Source organism: Lithobates pipiens, unplaced genomic scaffold (assembly GCF_037356315.1).
Source record: "Lithobates pipiens isolate NorthernLeopardFrog02 unplaced genomic scaffold, aLitPip1_a1.2 Scaffold_8, whole genome shotgun sequence".
Taxonomy (NCBI): Eukaryota; Metazoa; Chordata; class Amphibia; order Anura; family Ranidae; genus Lithobates; species Lithobates pipiens.
In genome coordinates this window covers 395,431,634-395,452,109 of record NW_027507903.1, presented here as the reverse complement: position 1 = coordinate 395,452,109, position 20,476 = coordinate 395,431,634, and the positions used below count along the sequence as shown (strand labels likewise).

General features: G+C 41.4%; 1 protein-coding gene across 1 annotated transcript; it reads left to right on the top strand.

The window, feature by feature from the left end:
• Positions 1-4,668: 4,668 nt before the first annotated feature.
• LOC143962168 (E3 SUMO-protein ligase ZBED1-like) lies at positions 4,669-6,522 on the top strand. Its single transcript, XM_077471496.1, has one exon. The coding sequence runs from the start codon at positions 4,669-4,671 to the stop codon at positions 6,520-6,522; it is 1,854 nt and encodes a 617-aa protein (XP_077327622.1).
• The last annotated feature ends 13,954 nt before the right edge of the window (positions 6,523-20,476 follow it).

Here is a 20,476-nt window from a genome sequence, read left to right as displayed (position 1 = left end):
GCCCTGGGGGTCGCGACCTGGAGCCAGTTGCAGACAAGTCCATCCTCACCACTAGAGGCGCTGGTGAACACCTGCTGGCTCTTAGACTCCGTGCCCCAGGGATTCTTACGCTCTAACCCCAGTGGGATCTGTCCCCCATCTGCAGCAGTCAGCCGTAGGGTCCACAACCTTGTGGTGCACTCCTGATCCCTACGGAGTGCATCTGTCACCTCGCCTCTAGGTGACCTGACAGGTATGTGATAATTATCATTATGTGGGTAGGGTGTCAGAGCGATCAACCAAGCTAAATAGAAAAATTATCGTCCAGCACCACCAGAAACGGGATTATAATGCACTATTACATGCTTAGTGAGAAAGTTCCTCAGGTAGCAATTCATAAATTAGCTTTGGTTAAGCAGCTAGGCAGTAAAGCATGACATTGATGGTAGTTCATAAATTGGCCTTATTTGATTGAGCAGCTGCACAGCAAAGCATGATATTATTAAAGACACAGACGCACAGCAATCCTAGCAGCTTGAGAACAGCAGAGTAGGTGGAGTAGGGAAAGCAAAGAAAAAGCAGATTAAAGATATTTATTAGACTCATGTGCTGTGGCATGTTATTGCCATCATCCCTGAATAGTGAATATAATTGATCAAACCTCAAATTTTGTTGGGATTTTTAAGGCAATATAGATAAAAATATACTAAATCTATATAAAAGAATAAGTTTTATTGCAAATACAAAAAAACAAAGACATTGCAAAGCAAAAGCAGAGCGTCACATATAGCCTATAGCTGAATCCTCAGCATTCTCATATCATGTTGTCAGCGCTTCTTACCACTACTTGCTTGCAAAGCCATCCATCACTTGGAATCAAGCAGTCCACCGCCGGAGTGAAAAATCCAATGCCAGTCGCACTGTGTGTTTGATAGTGTTAGTCCATGATATATGCAGCCATCTATTCAAAAATTCCCGCCGTTCATCATGCATAAACTGCTGCCATTCAGATCGCACTTGTTTAGTGGGTTAGCAGTTTCCCCTGTATGACGTGCTGACGTCACACCCTCTAACGCGTTTTGTTAGCCAATGGGAACGCTTAAATAGTGAGGTGGTGATATTGCAATTACTCGCTTTTGACCACAAGATGTCAACCAAACATTCCTCCACTCATACTTATCATGACAGTCAGCAAGGGATTTATTAAGTGCACTAAGCATTAAACATATAAAGGAACATTTTCTATGTATTGATGTGAAGAGCACACACTTCCTATTTTGAAAGTGGATGATCTACACTACAGCCGAGAATAACAGAGCAACATATCATAGAGCTGGTACAGGTCCCAGCAAGGATCAATATTCATTATCAAGAGTATTTACCTAGCAATTAATAAATGATGAAATGAGCATATAGAACCAGAAACAGCCATTTCCAGAGCTTAGGGAAGCAAATAAGTATAACTGTCACTACATAGATAGTCGACTACTATACTTACAGTAGGTGCCGCTAATATTGTGTTTCCAGCTTGATCCCGGACATCTGGTTACAAAGGATGGAGAAATGGCAAAGGTATTGAATTTATTCTTCTCCTCAGTCTTCACGAGGGAATCGGGGGGCGTCAGTAACCAAAACTGCAGTGTTTATCCTCATGACACATCACATGAAGCACCTCCATGGTTAACAGAGGACAGAATTAAAATTAGACTTGTGAGACATAACATTAATAAATCACCGGGACCAGATGGCTTGCACCCGAGGATACTTAGGGAACTCAGTCAAGTAATTGCCAGACCATTGTTACTAATTTTTACTGACAGTCTACTTACTGGAATGGTACCAGCTGATTGGAGAAAAGCCAATGTAGCACCAATATTTACAAAGGGCCCAAAATACATCCCTGGGAATTACAGACCAGTTAGCCTAACATCAATAGTATGTAAACTCTTGGAGGGGATGATAAGGGACTATATACAAGATTTTAGTAATGAGAACGGTATCATTAGCAGTAATCAGCATGGATTCATGAAGAATCATTCTTGCCAAATCTATTAACCTTCTATGAGGAGGTGAGTTGCCAGCTAGATAAAGGAAGGCCCGTAGATGTGGTGTATCTGGATTTTTGCAAAAGCATTTGACACAGTTCCCCATAAATGTTTACTGTACAAAATAAGGTCTCTTGGCATGGATCATAGGGTGAGTACATGGATTGAAAACTGGCTACAAGGGTGAGTTCAGAGGGTGGTGATAAATGGGGAGTACTCAGATTGGTCAGGGGTGGGTAGTGGGGTCCCCCAGGGTTCTGTGCTGGGACCAATCCTATTTAATTTGTTCATAAATTACCTGGAGGATGGGGTAAACAGTTCAATCTCTGAATTTGCGAATGATACTAAGCTAAGCAAGGCAATAACTTCTCTGCAGGATGTGGAAACCTTGCAAAAAGATCTGAACAAATTAATGAGGTGGGCAACTATATGGCAAATGAGGTAAGATGTAGAAAAATGTAAAATAATGCATTTGGGTGGCAAAAAAAAATAGAACTTTTGCCCTAAGCAAATTCCTTTTTTCATTAGAAAGTTGTACTGTATCTACTCTACATGGTTGTTATGGACAACTGCTCTGTTTCTACAACCAGTATCCATGATTCCAGCTTTCATAAATCAACCCTGTAGCTTTTTCTATTTAGACATTACAGCACAAGAACAAAAGACACACAATCCAATATTTTCATACAGCTCTAAGCAACAGGAAAACGACAAAAACACAGAAATAAAAAAGTGTGGATCATATTTCAAAGATTTCTTCCAATTTTCTCAGTTTGAGTGTTGGGAATGCATAATCTGTTAATTCTTATAACAAAAGCGCTAAAAGCATTTTCTAAATGTGTCCATTTAATGTTTACAGAAAAATGATGGATAAATAGGGTGAAATGCAGCAGCTGGTCAATTACTTTTATTTACTTGGAATAAATACATTATACACACACTGCTTACCCACAAGGTATGGGAGGTCTTGTAAAAAGACTAAATATGGTAAATCACACAATTCAAAATATAAAATAAAGACTTGTGCATGAGTTTGGATGGAAAAGCTTCCATTAAAGTATTTCCAATTCATTGCGTTTGTGCCAAAAAGCAGACTTTTTTTTAAACAGGGATATTTCTATTAAGAAAGCTATTTAATAAATATTTTAATTCTTTAAGATGGATAATAGACAAATCAAACTTATTTGGGAAGACATCAGTCAGTTGAACTCTAAACTTTCAAAAAACAGAAAAAAGATTTTTCTGATGTTTATTAGAAAGAGTGCCCCAACAGACAATTATTTTCTGTGGGTAATATGGTCTATAAAACCTTTGAGAAAACAAAACTTAACCCTAATGTATGGGTATACCTGTAATAAATAATTGGGTTTTTAAAAGCAGCCTGTTTGTTTTTTATAGGGCTGCGGAAATTAACGATTAATTGTTCGATTAATCGTTAATTTCTTTGATCGATCAAAATTATTTTGATCGAGGACGATCCGCGGAGTGAGCTCCGCGGTCACGCCCATAGGAAAGGCCGCGGCTTCGGCCTAGCTCCGGAGCCGCGGCCATCTTGGTCCACCCGACGGCGGCTTAGTAGTGGCGCGCTGACGTCATCATCGCCCGCCTGTTTGTTCCGTCTACTCTGAAGATGGATGGGTCTGCCTGCTGTCTATTCCGGACAGAGCAGACAATCGTTAATATTAAGGTATTGGGGAGATGTGGGCAGTAAATTATGGGGTAGATGTGGACATTACAATATGGCAGAAATGTGGGCAGTACAGTATGGCAGAGATTTGGGCAGTACAGTATGGCGGAGATGTGGGCAGTACAGTATGGCAGAGATGTGGGCAGTACAGTATGGCAGAGATGTGGGCAGTACAGTATGGCAGAGATGTTGGCAGTACAGTATGGCGGAGATGTGGGCAGTACAGTATGGCAGAGATGTGGGCAGTACAGTATGGCAGAGATGTGGGCAGTACAGTATGGCGGAGATGTGGACATTACAGTATGGGGGGAGATGTGGACAGTACAGTATGGCGGGAGATGTGGATATTACAGTATGGCGGGAGATGTGGATATTACAGTATGGCGGGAGATGTGGGTATTGCAGTATGGGGGGAGATGTGGATATTACAGTATGGCGGGAGATGTGGGTATTGCAGTATGGGGGGAGATGTGGATATTACAGTGGGGACTATATATGGTGGTGTTCCGAAAAATTATCCAATCCGTGACTCTGATCTGAGGAATGATCCAAACTGTGAGTTTTTTGATCTGTTGCACCCTTAATGTCCGTGACATCACCGGACAGCCTGGACAGTGTATATTTTTTGTGGAAATTGAAATTCCTTAGTGTTCAGCTTGCATACGGGGGGGGGGGGGTTTATTAATTTTTGCACTGATTGCATATTTCTTTCTGCTTTTATAGCCTGGACAGTGAGACTTACCCTGCTGAATGCGTGCAAACTGCACCCACTGGATTGCGATACCTTTGTATCTGTGGAGCAGGAGGATGCATCAGGCTCCATCAAGGGAAGGGGGCAAAAAGGGAAACGTTCTGTGAGAACTTGAAAACCTCCACTGTTAACAGTGTGACGGAAAGAGATCCTTGGCGTTCTATATAAAATTTTAATTTACATAGATGTTTAGACAGTAAACAACAATGGCGAGCAATGAAAGCAACGTTGCAGTTAAGCATATAAGCGGAAAGTTGAGCAAGCATTTCATTTTTAGACTAACTGCTGATGGCAAAGTAGACGATGGCAACAAAGTTTACTGCATTCACTGCAATAAACAGTTTGCTTTTCGTGGTTCAAATACATCGCTGACGTACCACCTACAGCACAAACATCCACTTAAGTATCAACACGTTGTCAACAGTGACCGGCAGAAGAGTTCTTCAGTACAATCAATATCTACTTTCTTGTCGTCTCAGTCAAACAAGCCTATAAGTGACAAAGTTTCTGCGGACTTGAAAATTGCTATTGCTCAGTGGATTGCCAGTTCAGGACGTCCAACAGCAATTGTGGAAGATGATGGACTACAAACAGTACTACGTATAGCTCTTCAAAACCAGACTTATAAGTTACCCACTCGCCGTACCATCGACGCTGTAATTGGTCAGATGTACAACGAGAAACTAACACAGCATAAGAAAGCTATAGAAAGTATTCACAGTATTGCTCTCGCTACTGACTTTTGGACCTCAAACAACAATGAATCATACTGTGGTATAACAGGACACTGGATTGATTCCGACTGGAAACTGAGATCAGTAGCTTTAGGTTGCTTACTTGTGGATGAACGACACACTGCTGAAAACGTTGCCAGTTTCTATAAAGAGTTTGCTGCAACATGGAACATCACCGATAAAATATGCTGTATCATAACGGACAATGCACGAAACATGGTTGCTGCTATCGGACAAACGGATTACAGTCACATACCATGTATCGCACATTGTCTTCAACTTAGCATATTAGCAGGTTTGAAGGCAGCTGACTCATCACCTCTTGTGGCAAAATGTCGACACTTAGTTGGACATTTCAAGCACAGCTCGGCCAACACATCTGAACTGAAGAGCAGCCATTCCAGTGTCTCTTCGCCGAAAGATGTCATGTTCCACAAATTGCAACAGGATGTGGCAACTCGTTGGAACAGTACCTACATGATGTTAGCCAGATTGCTGGAAGTCAAAGATGCCATAATGCAGTATCACATTGATCATCCAAAAAACTACAGTGGACCAAAACTGACAGAGTCAGATTGGGACAAAATGGCCAAATATACATCAGTCTTAGGTTCACTTGCAGATGCTACGGAATATGTTGGGGGGGAACAATATGCGACATGTTCTGCCGTTCTTCCATTACAGGCCTTTTTGCGTAGACTGTTAATAGTTAATGATGACGATCCAGGTTATATTGGACGATTCAAAACTGCAACATTGAACGACTTCACAAACAGAATTGAAGGCATTGATGCTTTGACAATATTGCAAATGGCTGTGGCTTTAGATCCACGTTACAAGAAACTCACCTGTTTAAGAAGAGAGAAACGCGAAGCAGTGTGGACAGCATTGTCGAATGCATGCAGGGCCTTCCACGATAGAACACAGCCAGCAGGACGTCCAACAGACTTAGAAGGAAAAAGCAATGATGAGACAAAAGTACCTGTGCCGAAGAAACAAAAACTTACTCTGTTGCTGAGCGACTCTGAATCACAATCCTCAGCTGACGAATCAGATGCAGTACACAGTGTACAGGCCGAGCTGACGCGGTACCAAGTAGAAGCTCCCATTCCAGAAACGGAGGATCCGCTCATGTGGTGGAAACTTAATAACCATCGTTTTCCTGTCCTAAGCAGTTTTGTGCAGACAATTCTTTGTGTACCGGCAACATCTGTTCCGTGTGAAAGACTGTTCAGTTCTTCAGGGTATATCGTAAATAAAATGCGATCCTGTCTGCTTCCAGAAAATGTAAACACCCTGGTATGTCTTCGTGACTGGCTAAAGTGATGCCTAGATATACTAGATACGTTTTATAAGTTAAACTAACTTTCTACATTGTTCTTTAAGTTTAATAAAAAAAAAATTGAAAAAACTGTATGTGCGTTTATAATTAATCGAAATTAATCGATTAATCGATTAAAAAAAAAAATAGATTAATCGAACACAAAAATTTTAATCAGTAACAGCCCTAGTTTTTTATTATTATTATTTTTTTGTCTGTAGACAAAAAAGGAATCCAGCGTTTCATCAGATTGGCCAATTTCTACCGAAAGTTCATTAGGGGTTTTTCTGCCATCTTTGCCCCCATTAAAGAGTTAACCAGACAAGGCATCCAATTCCACTGGTCTTCTGAAGCTAAGGCCGCCTTTAAAACCTTAAGAAGCTGTTCACTTCTGCATCCGTTTTGAAGCATCCTGATCCAGCTCTGCCATTTGTTCTAGAGGTAGTTGCATCCGAAATAATGGTCGGAGCCTGCCTGTTCCCAACCTGCCTCTAGCTTTGGCATCTGTTCCAGCATCCTCTGTCTGTGTAGGACCAAGCCTGTCTATACCTGCCTGTGCTCCATATCCCTCAAGGCAGATCCACTGTCTACCAATCCCTGCCTCCAGGTGTGTGGTGTCCGGATACCAGCTGACCCAGTTTCCAGCTGGCTCACTGTCTGGATCTCTCACCTCACTGGGATTCATCCCTGTGGCATCAGGACACTTGAAGCAGTTCCGCTGGCAACTAACCCGCCAGGCACTCATACCATTCTGTACTCCTGTTTGCTCTATCAGGGGGCGCAAGTCAGATACGTAAGGGGGGCCTTCCTCTGCAATATTGGGCTCATCTACAAGGTACATGAGAATGTGACAGGTAGATAGAAGGGCTGGCCGGGATCCTAACTACAGAATGTTTTTTTACCTTTATGCTGGGAATGCAGGTTAACTCCATTTTCGTGGAAAAAAAGATAGCAAATGCAAATAAAAAAAAAAAACTATTATAGCATATACAATTGAAACATAAGTCATATTGTATTTAAATGCTACTGAAAATTACCTTTTGTTTTCAATCTGCAGCAATGTCGTTTAATGTAAAATGCAATACAATATTGCAACCTGGTTGCGATCTGTATACAGAATGTGTACAGAAAGCCCCCCAGAAATGTAATTTCCTGCTTGTGTGATTGGCTTACTGATTTCCCCCGAGGTCTGCACTAAGATACAGATCATATTTCAGGCATCCCCTGCAACAAAAATTGCATTTTTGGTGATATACTCGCAAGGGGAAATCACGTCTAAAGGGATGCAGTCCTTGACATTTTCCTCATTAGAGTCCTTCAAGTGCAGCATCTGATTGATAATTATAAAACCATTCCTATACAAATTCACTTAGCACATGGACACCGACAAACAAACTTTTTCCCGAATAATAAAAGGTAGTAAAAAGGTATATATATCTGACAACTGATCAATCCAGATGTACTGATATCTGACAACTGATCAATCCAGATGTACTGATGCCCTATCTCATTTCTTGAGGCCCAAAAATGCCTGGACAGTACAAATACCCCCAAATTATCCCTTTTTGTAAAATAGACAGTCCAAGGTGTTTAGTAAGAAGCATGGTAAGTTTTTAGAAGTTGTAATTTTTTTTTCATAATTTTTAGGATAATGAAGAAATGAAAAATAATACATTTTGATTGTATTTTTTTTTTTTTTACATACTGTCACCATTGCAATGCAAAGTTATCATATAACTGGTGTGGCGTTGATTAGGGACGCTGACTGGTGACGGTATGTAAAAAAAAAAAAAGTTTTTTATTACCGTTTTTACAATTTTATTTTTCTAACACAGTGACCAGAGCAATACAGACTGGGAAAGTGATTAGGATATTTTTTTTTACACATTATGATTGTTTATACCAAGAATTTCATTGGTATAAGCAACCATTTTTACTGAATGAAACTGGTTCAGTCATTGTATTATAGGCCAGACGGGAAGGTGTTAAGGTAAGAAATACCTTCCGCAAAAAAGCAGTAATGGCATTTTTCTAGGGATTGTCAAACAAATGCATGGGCAGCTGTGCACTGTAGTGGAGAACATGTACCAAGGTAAAATAATTAAAAAAAAATTAGTTTGGTGCAGAGTGGAAATTTTAAATAATGCCCGCATAAGTACATGTTTGCTACTTTTTAATGCCTTATATGCTTTGATATTCTTGTACTTACCCTTTACAGTTATGCTCTACTTATGGTGAAATCTTTATTAAAATTGTTCATTAAAAAAAAAAATTCCAAATAAATAGCATGCTTGTGGAATGCTTATAAACTGCCTGTGAAGTGGCACATCTTTGCAATGTAAACACCTTACAACAGCAAAGCTGACATTTCTGAAGAAAATATGTAATTTAAAATAATGGCAAATGACAGCTCCTTTTTGGTAAAGAGGTGTTTCAATTCCAATAATCTTCTACAGACCTTACACAAACCCAACAAATACTGGACCAGGGTTGTGGGGAAGAAGCCCTTGTCCTCATCAACACGAGGACAGCCAGGCTGAATACTCAGGTCAGGATCGGCTGTGGATTTTGGAGAGGACCGCACATTTATTTTTCTCTTTTTTGTGCATTGGGGTTCCCCCTTAGAATCTATACTTGAAGGTACTAGTATGAATATTTTGGTGACCACATGCTTTTTTTTTTTTTTTTTTTGCATGGAGTCTGGGATTAAACAGGGGCAGGCATGCCAATCACCATATTAATACTGCTTCAAACCTCCAAATAAGAAAGCGAAACGTATTCCAAACCTTTTCTGGTACACCTGGCTATTGCATTACAGTCACACTCTATTTTCTGTGTTGTATTTTGCATACTCATGACCTCTTACTCCTATTGCACAAAGTGTAATGGTCAAGAGTACAGTGGTGTGAAAAAGTGTTTGCCCCTTCCTCATTTCCTGTTCCTTTGCATGTTTGTCACACTTTTTTTTTTTTTTTTCCATAATGTTTTATTGAGAGAACAAATAATAAAAAAAACAAGCGATCAGGTTTACAACACCTTAGTTATATAGACAAAAGCAATACAAAAATATCACAGAAGCGCTGGGATGAGATAATCAGCAATATCAGAAGTAGGATATTATCTAGTACATGTTATTACTAGTCAAACAAGTCGAAGGCCTGAAGTTGTCGATGGTCTAGTAAACACTTAGATCCATCAGTTTCATAGAACTGTTTGTAGATAGGCAGTTACGTGGATCTGATTGGACAATTGCTGGATCTGAGAGTATAAGCCAACTTTGACTAGGTAATTGTATCTAGGGGCTAAGTAGTCAAAGTCGGTTACTTGACTGTGCTTGGGAGCAGGGAGTTTTGTCAGATGAGGGCGAAAGTTTGTGATGTAAACTCAGATGGGGGGGAGATACAGAGGGGGGTAGAGCAGGAGAGAGGGGGAGGAGTAAAGAGAGGAAAAAAAAAAAAGGGGGAGGGGGGGGTGGGAAAATAATCAGGGGGGGCTGGCTGAAGTTTGGGGTACCTCACAGTCTCCGCCACCGGTCCCGGGGGATTGAGATAACGTAGGTAGAGGGATCTAGTCTGGAGATACTTGGATGTACTTATAGATAATTTGACAAGGGTCCTCCCTCTGTCTCTCCTTGTTCAGGTGAGGGAGGTCACTTGTCTCGTGTTTTGTTATGGATACTGTCTAGAGAAGGTGAGGAGATCATTGGGGGTCGTCATCATTCTGGGATGTGTCATTGGAAGTGGTTTGGCTTGTCAGTAGTTTGTATTGGTCAGTAGTACGGAAATGGGTCCAACAGGCCCATGTGCGGGAAAATTTAGTTGGACAGTCCTTGGCTATGGAGATTAATTCCTCCATTTCCGCAATTTTCCCCACACGTTTGAGCCATTCATGGATGGTTGGGGTATGCGTTGTCCCCCAATGCAGCGGGATACATAGCTTGGCTGCATTCAGTAGTGGAGGAATCAGTGTTTTACGATAGTGGTGTGTCGGTATATCTGAATGGTGCAAAAGAAGTTGTGCTGGGGTGTGTTCTAGAGTGTATGAAGAGATTGTAGACGTCAGTTCCCGTACTTGAGTCCAGAATGGTTGGATAAGAGTACAGGACCACCAGATGTGTTCTAAAGTACCTGTAGTTCTGGCGCATCTCCAGCATTTCTCCGAATGGTTAGGGTTGTATTTGTTGAGAATTTCTGGGGTTCTGTACCAGCGCATTAGCAGTTTATAGTTGTTTTCTTGGATTGAGACATTTAGGGAGCCTTTATGTGTAATCTGGGAAATGCGTTCCCATTGTGCTTCTGTCATTTCTATGTGCATGTCCCGTTCCCAGCTAAGAAAGGCTTTGTTCGATTTCATAAGATTATCAGAGGCCAGAATGTGGTATATATTGGAAATCATATGTTGCTGGGGTGCAGATTGGGAACATAGCTGCTCGAATGGTGTCAGTGCTCGAGAGACAGAGGCTACGCGGTCAGTACTCTTAAGAAAATGTCTGATCTGGAAATATGTCCAAAGTGGAAGGGCATTATTGTCTGTGTTGATTGGCAGAGAAGAACGTTCTAAGAATGAACCCGAACGGAAAAAATGGTGGGCTAGCACCTCTGTGTGTTGCCAGGTTTCTGTAAGGAAGTTGGCTTTGTCACACTTAAGTGTTTCGGAACATCAAACCAATTTAAACAATAGTCAAGGACAACACAAGTAAACACAAAATGCAATTTGTAAATGAAGGTTTTTATTATTAAAGGTGAAAAAAAATCCAAACCATCATGGCCCTGTGTGAAAAAGTGATTGCCCCCTAAACCTAATAACTGGTTGGGCCACCCTTAGCAGCAACAACTGCAACCAAGCGTTTGCGATAACGTGCAATGAGGCTTTTACAGCGTCCTGGAGGAATTTTGGCCCACTCATCTTTGCAGAATTGTCCTAATTCAGTTACATTAGAGGGTTTTCGAGCATGAACGGCCTTTTTAAGGTCATACCACAACATCTCAATAGGATTCAGGTCAGGACTTTGGCTAGGCCACTCCAAAGTCTTCATTTTGTTTTTCTTCAGCCATTCGGTGGTAGAGTTGCTGGTGTGTTTAGGATCATTGTCCTGCTGCAGAACCCAAGTTCGTTTCAGCTTGAGTACACGAACAGATGGTCGGACATTCTCCTTCAGGATCTCTTGGTAGACAGCAGAATTCATAGTTCCTTTTATCACGGCAAGTCTTCCAGGTCCTGAAGCAGCAAAACAGCCCCAGACCATCACACTACCACCACCATATTTTACTGTTGGTATAATGTTCTTTTTATGAAATGCAGTGTTCCTTCTACGCCAGATATACTTGGACACACACCTTCCAAAGAGTTCCACTTTTGTCTCATCGGTCCACAGAATGTTGTCCCAAAAGTCTTGGGGATCATCAAGATGTGTTGTGGAGAAATTGAGATGAGCTTTGATGTTCTTTTTGCTCAGCAGTGGTTTTCTCCTTGGAACTCTGCCATGCAGGCCATTTTTGCCCAGTCTTTTCCTGATGGTGGAGGCATGAACGCTGACCTTAACTGAGGCAAGTGAGGCCTGCAGTTCCTTGGACGTTGTTGCGGGGTCTTTTGTGACCTCTTGGATGAGTCGTTGCTGCGCTCTTGGGGTAATTTTGGGCGGCCTGCCACTCCTGGGAAGGTTCACCACTGTTCCATGTCTTCGCCATTTGTGGATAATGGCTCTCACTGTGGTTCGCTGGATTCCCAAAGCTTTGGAAATGGCTTTATAACCCTTTCCAGACTGATAGATCTCAATTACTTTCTTTCTCAATTGTTCCTGAATTTCTTTGGGTCTCGGCATGATGTGTAGCTTTTAAGGATCTTCTGGTGGACCTTACTGTGTCAAGCAGCTCCTATTTAAGTGATGCCTTGATTGTGAACAGGTGTGGCAATAATCAGGCCTGGGTGTGGCTAGAGAAATTGAACTCAGGTGTGGACAACCACAGTGATAGTATGTTTTAACAAGGGGGGCAATCACTTTTTCACACAGGGCCATGATGGTTTGGATTTTTTTTCACCTTTAATAATAAACACCTTCATTTACAAATTGCATTTTGTGTTTACTTGTGTTGTCCTTGACTATTGTTTAAATTGGTTTGATGTTCCGAAACACTTAAGTGTGACAAACATGCAAAGGAACAGGAAATGAGGCAGGGGGCAAACACTTTTTCACACCACTGTATGTAACACAGCCATTGTGCATTGATTTGGGCATATGTAATGAACAGTTTTGTTTACAGGGTGTGAAATCCAAGAGTACCCCAACACCCATTTAGACAACACTATATTATTCCCAGCTCCCTCTTCAAGAAAAAAATCACACCTCCTGTAGCACGTATTTTCTGACAGGTAAAAAGAAGTAAAAAGGTAAAAAGAAAAAAATACCGCGCTCCTAACTAGGTGAAAAAAATGTAACTACACAAGCCGCGGCTGCTAAAGTGTGATACACACCAGAAGTACAAAGAAGATTTTTTTTTAGCTGCGCTAACAGTGATTATCCCCCATACCTGGGAACTTCAATTAATGTATAAATTATCCCAATAATTAAACATTAAAGAGGTAATAAAATAAATCATTAAATTAATAAATTAATAAAAATAATTCCTAATGAATTGAAATTGATCAATAAATATATATATAAAAAAATAATTCATATAAATATACTTAATAATAAATGCAAATAATAAGTGTACAAATAAGGATATAAATAGAGATATAAATATAAATAAATTGTGAAAAAAAATTCCCAGAATCCAAAGTGAATAAATTTGAATAATAGTCCAATCAATATTGTGACAAATGTGCAATCTTCCGTCACCAAAAAGTGCTAAACACCACTAAGAATGCACACTTACCAGAAGTCAAGCGTTTAATCGCTCACACAATTTCCACAACAGGGTCTCCAACGTGGTTCTTAAATTGCTATTAAGACTCCCATAGTGTAAATCTGGTATATAGCTTTATTATAGATAAAAAATAAGTATACTCACAAACATCAACAATAAAAAATCAGCATGTATGCCGGCCGGCAAGCCAGCGGTAAGGTGACAGGAGGGCTCCATAATGAGATAACAACAAGTAATATGTATGCCAGACACACTAGCGCCTGATTTCTTGCAATCGTTTGTAGAGTAAGCCTGGATCCTTGGTTGCCTACGGAGATCATGAAGCCATTATAACCTGAGATAACTAACTTTTAGCATATTCCAATTGTATAGATTGGTAGTGTTTTTGAATGCATGTTGTATGTATCTGCTAATCTTGTATTGTATTTCTATAATTGTAATAGTTTATATACTCAGAATTTTGTTTAGAAAAGGCACTACAAAGTGCAATGGGCAAGAGTATGTAACACAGCCATTGTGCATTGATTTGGGCAGATGTAATGACCAGTTTTGTTTACAGGTTGTGAAATCCAAGAGTACCCCCAACACCCATAGACAACACTACAATATTCCCAGCTCCCTCTTCAAGAAAAAAATCCCACCTCCTGGAGCACCTATTTTCTGACAAAAGCCCTCCATTTGCCAACAACATTTTCACAAGATAATTAGTTTGTTTGTCAAGTGGAAACTTGCTACACTACAGTACACTACACTACAGAGGTTTAATTGCTTCCTTGCTTCTACCCCAAAGAATCCTAAAACAAACATCTTCCCATTCCAAATAAAAACTCCCCAAGCACAAACACCCTTAAGCAAAAATATTCCCCCCCAATCAAAATTCTCCCCGAAGAAATAAATCCCCCCTAGAAAAAAATCTCTCCCCAGCACATAATAAACTCATCCATTCCAAGCATATTTTTTTATTGGGCAAAAACCTAATTCTCCAAAAACAAAACCCTCCTACCCCCCCCCCCCCCCCTTTGTAAAGAAAGAAAAAACTCTAACAGCACTCTTTTGTTCCATTTGTTGATCCTGGTACTACATGACACAGTAATAATGTAGGGGCTGGCCGACTGAACCACATCACACAACAGGGGACCAGGCATCCAATACAACTCAATCAGTGATCTCTTCGAGACAGTGAAGATCAATTTTATGACAAATGGGAATCATAAGTATTAAAAACCTTTTTTTTCCAGGTAGCATTTGTTTTTAGTTTATTTAAGTAGTAACAGAGTCATGTTAGCAGAGGTAGTAGCAGTAGCAGTAGTAGTAGTTGTTATTGATGATCAAGCTGTTCCTAATGACAATAACAGGAAAAGATGTTTGAACACTCATCTTAAGATGTATGTAAACCCAAACACTAAATTCTCAAATAATGTTAATGTAATTTCAAAAGTAAATTTTTTTAAATAAAAAATAAATTAACCACCTCAATACAGGGTACTTACACCCCTTTCTACCCAGGCCATTTTTCTGCTTTCAGCATTGTCAAAATTTGAATGACAATTGTGCGGTCATGCTACACTCTAACCATGTAAAATTAGTATAATTTTCTTCACACAAATAGAGCTTTCTTTTGGTGGTATTTAATCACTCCTGGGTTTTTTAGAAGAAGTTATGGTCACTGATAGATGGCACTGATATGTGGCACTGATGAGCACTGATAGGCGGCACTAATGGGTGGCACTGGTGGGTATTGAGCACAGATAGGTGGCGCTAGTGGGCACAGCTAGGCATCACTGGTGGGCACAGATAGGCAGCATGGATAGGTGGCACTGATGGGTATTGATGGGTGGCATTGATGGGCAGCAGTGATGAGCATTGATTAGCATTGATGGCAGCATTGATGGGCATTGATGGGCAACACTGAAAGCCAGCACTGACTGGCATCACTATTGGCCACTGATTGCTAGCACTTGTGGGCACTGATTGCTGGCACTTGTGGACACTGGTGGGTGCTGATTGCTGGCAAAGGTGGGCAATTATTGCTGGCACTGGTGGGCACTTAATTTTAACCAGGGCACTGATGATCAATGCCCTTACTACATACCTAGCTGTCCCCTGTGAGGAGAAGCCACTGATCGGCTCTCCTCTCCTCACACTCTGACAGTGTGAGGCGAGGAGCGCTGATTACCGGCATCTCCGCGTTTACATGTGACCGGCTGCGATTGGACACAGCCGATCACGTGGTTAAGGAGCCATGGCTCTTTACACAGATCGGGTTGCAAGAGTGGTCATTCGTGGGAGCTGTCATATGACGTCTACTCAGAACGAGAGCGGCACCGCTCAGCTGTCATTTGACTGTGGGCGGGCAGCAATTGATTAAACAACATTTTCAAATTAGTGCCTTTCATTAAGAATAATACCTGGTGATACTGCCATGGAGATCCTTGTTCAAGCACTTCTTGTTATTAGAGACTCTGTCCTTGTCTCCCAACTGTAATTCTGTGCTGGCATACTGTCATATGCTTTACAAAGGAGACTAGAAGTGTGTGCCAACACACATTACACAAGTATGATCTACTGTTGTCACTTGTTCTAATCACTTAAATATATGTAGATAGGAAGTGGCTGCAAAGAGGCTACATGTGTTCAGCAGAACTAAGATGGAACAAAAAAATGAAAAGATGATGACAACTAATATTTTATATTTACAAAATGACAATTGTTTTGATACACAATGCTTTAGCAAACTACATTTAGAAAAGTAATTCAATTAAGGTTTACATCTACTTTGATCACAGTAGATTTTTTAAATGATCGAAAAAGCCCAATATATGGGGAAACCAATTTAGGAAATTTTACTTTCTGAATTTCAGGGACACTGTACCTGGGGTGGTGGTGATCAGGGACACTGTAACTGGGCTGGTGGTGATCAGGGCAACATTATTAGGGTGGTGGTGGTCAGGGACACTGTAACTGGGGTGGCAGGGATCAGGGTCACTGTAACTGGGGTGGCAGGGATCAGGGTCACTGTAACTGGGGTGGCAAGGAATCAGGGACACTGTAAATGGGATGGAGGTGATCAGGGACACTGTAACTGGGGTGGCAGTGATCAGAGCAATATGACTGGGGTAGCGGTAATTAGGAACACTGTAACTGGTGTGGTAGCGATTAGGGACAATATGACTGTTATGGTAGTAAACAAGAGCACTGCAACTAGGGGCACTGTGAGTGGATGGTGGCGATTAGGAACACTGACTGGGGACAGTATGGGAAAATTAGAATTATAATGATACTGTACTACTTTGGGAATAATTGTAACTATGAAGAATGGCTTTCATTCATGACTCATTGTTTACAGCTATCACGTGGTCCTGTACCACGGGGTCATGGTGGCTGATCACAGAGATCACAATAGTAAGTAAGGTGTCATGATTGAAAGCTATTCATTACAGTTGTGTTTGCTTGTTGTTACGTGTTTGCTGTGATTGGTAGAGTGTGGGGAGAAGAACCTCCGCCTGCTGTCACAGTGGGTGTTTGGGGGGGGGGGTTATGGGGGCTGCTGCTTTAGTGTGCTGCCCCAATGGGGCATAGAATTTATATAGACTGTTTTTCCTAACCATTTTCGATGGACGTTTATATTTAGTTTACATGCTGCCATCTAGTGACCCTTTGTGGTTATGCACTTGTTTTCTTATGTTCTATTTGCCTGATGTTATGACACACTTCCTGTGATTGTAATTCCTGTGTCGTGGATGCAGCTACAAGCCACATGTAGCAGGGCAAATAAAGTACAAAGCTCCTATACCAGAAAGGAAACAGAAGTAGAAACACAAAAGGCAGCTCGCCATGTAAAGATGGCGAATCACCAAGCAGAGATGGAAACTCAGAGCAAAGCTCGCCAAGCAGAGATGGAAACTCAGAGCAAAGCTCGCCAAGCAGAGCTGGATGCTCAAAGCAAAACTCTTGAAGCAGAGATGGCTGCTCAACAAGCAGAGGCAGATCCCCAAATAAAGATTCTGCAAATGGAAAGGGACGAAGCAGCTGCCCTAGCAAGGCTGAGAGTCCTTGAACAAGCGTTGGGAGAAAGTGCTAACTCAGACTAGTTCATCTCAGTGGAACTGCAAGGCCCAGTTGAATGCACCAATGAATATGTACTAAAGCATAATGTTTGCAATGATACAGAGTTTTCTCCTATACGTCTTACTAACAACACTGTTCTGACTCTCAACACAGAGACCTCTCAGCTCCAAATGCTTAAGCCTCTTCAAGTTTACAACACAAGTGCATTTATGCAGCAAACCGCATCACCTTTTGCTGACAACAAGGAGACTTTTAGTGACAAGCCTCTGCTCAAGCCACAGCCAGCACAAGCTTTAGGGACTACATCACAGTTAAATGCTCCTGCAACATCATTTCATCCTAGTAAACCTCACCCTACTTCACCAGAGAACTTTCACACCCGAGGGGTTCCACAGGTTACTTTGGCACCAAACAGTGAGAGACCAGACTTGAATGACTTTGCCAGGTATATGGTACTCCATGACCTCATTAACACTACCCTCTCAAGGTTTGATGACTGTCCAGAGAGCTACAGGGCCTGGAGATCAACCTTCAAAGCTGCCACTGCTGATCTCAACCTTACTACCAAGGAGGAACTTGATTTGCTCATGAAGTGGCTAGGAATCTGCAGATCATGTTAAAAGACTGAGAACAGTGCATGTTGACCACCCAGATGCAGGTCTTGTTGCTGCATGAGCAAGACTTGAGCAAGCCTATGGTAGCTCTGAAGCCATAGAAAGCACTCTATTCAAGAGACTGCAAAACTTCCCAAAAATAGGGAACAAAGACTATCGCAAACTCCAAGATCTGAGTGATCTTCTCATGGAGCTGGAGTTGGCAAAGACAGATCCACGTCTACCTGGACTAAGCTTCCTGGACACTGCTCATGGTGTCAATCCAGTGGTGTCTAAACTGTTATATGGCCTGCAAGAGAAATGAGCATAACAGGGCTAAATATACAAAAGAGACTATAACGTAGCTTTTCCTCACATATTTCCTTTTCCTTCACATATTTTTGCAGGTTCATCAGTGATCAAGCTTGGATGAAAAATAATCCCAGCTTCAGCTTCACTGAACCCAACTTACCTGCTTCATCATCATCATCTTCATCAAGGTATGATAACATAGCAGCTAAACGTAGAGCCTTTAATAGAACAATATCTGTTAAAAGGACAGACTTCTCGCCACCCGTATCCTCTCCTGCTCACCAGAGCGATTCGGGTGAAAGAGATAAAGACCCTAACTGTCAGCGCCCTATTCACAAGAAGCCTCATCCCCTAAAGAAATGTCAAGGGCAAAGAGCGCAGGGAGATTCTTCAGAAACTTGCAATATGCTACAGGTGCTGTACTTGTTAAGAACATTTTGCTAAAGACTGTAAAGTTGTCATCATGTCCACAGAATGCAGTAATAACACACATGTTACAGCTATGCATCCGTGTCCACCCTCAGACAATTCACAGCAGCCTCCTACCTCCAGCCCTGTCGCAAGTCATGAAACAAGGTCATACTCCAGCCACAGCTAACGTTTCTTCTTCATGCACAGAAGTCTGTGGAGAAGGCTTAGATCACAAATGCTGAGATATGATATGATATGAGAGTCAAGATATACCCAAAGGGTCAACCTGAGGAAGCTATTAGGATGTATGCCATAATAGATGAACAGAGCAACAGATCCCTGGTTAAGCCTCATTTTTTTGAGACCTTTGGTATAGAGGGACACGCATCACTGTATACTGTCAGAACCTGTTCTGGTCTTGAAGAGACCTTTGGTAGAAGGGCCGATGGGTTCATGGTCTCTCATATCAATAAGGGAGAGGGCATACCCCTACCAACATTAGTCAAGTGTGACCAGATACCAAATGAAAGGGAAGAAATTCCTAATCCAGAGGCTGCATATCACCATCCTCACTTGAGGCACCTTGTCAATGAAATTCCTGCAATGGACATGAATGCTGAAATCTTGATCTTGCTAGGAAGAAACATTCTCAGGGTACACAAAGTATGCAAGCAGTGCAATGGACCTCATGATGCCCCTTATGCACAAAAACACAATCTAGGCTGGGTAATCGTGGGTGACGTATGCTTGGATAGAATGCGTAGGTCATCTGAGACCCAAAACTTACATGTTAGGAAACGGACGGATCCCACTTCAAACAGTGCCCTCGCCATTACGAAGTAAAAGAGAAGCTTCTTGACATCATCCAAGTACCTGATGTCACTCCTAACCTTTGTGATGACAACCTAGGTACCACAGTGTTTTGTATTAAAAGCGATGACAACAAAACAGCCTTGTTAGTCGAAGACAGAGAGTTCTTCAAAATAATGGACAAAGAGTTTTTCCAGGATTAGTCAGACAGCTGGGTTGCACCATTACCTCTTCGTGCTGCAAGGGTTAAACGCCCAACCAATTGTGAACAGGCTCTATCCAGATTCAACTCACTTCAACAAACACTAAAGAACAGGCCTGAAATGAAGCACCATTTCATTGCCTTTATGAAAAGGATCTTTGAAAATGATCATGCTGAACCAGCCCCATCACTTTAAAGACATGATGAGTGCTGGTACATGCCTTTCTTTGGAGTGTATCATCCACGTAAGCCAAAGCAAATCAGGGTAGCATTTGATTCCAGTGCCAAGCATCAAGGCATATCCCTGAACAATGTTCTTCTCACTGATCCGAACCTAACCAACAACCTTGTAGGTGTACTTTTAAAAGAGAGCCAGTTGCCATAACTGCTGACATTGAACACATTTTTCATTGCTTCAATGTGTGTGAAGAAAATAGGAACCTCCTAAGGTTTCTGTGGCACCGTGACAACAACAATGGACAATGAGATGATTGAATACCGCATGAAGGTATTTTTGGAAATAGTCCGTCACCTTCTGTTGCAACAGTTTACAAAGGACTACCCTGGATGGGGAAAATTAGTATGGCATGGATTCTCAACACTTGGTTGGGAGAGACTTCTAGGTGGACAATGGACTTAAATCTATACCTACAGACGAAGAAGCCATAGACCTGCTCCAAAGGACAAAAGGTATGCT

Bases quoted from the DNA above. Each gene is read 5' to 3' on its own strand.
- LOC143962168 (XM_077471496.1), top strand. From the start codon at position 4,669: ATGGCGAGCAATGAAAGCAACGTTGCAGTTAAGCATATAAGCGGAAAG.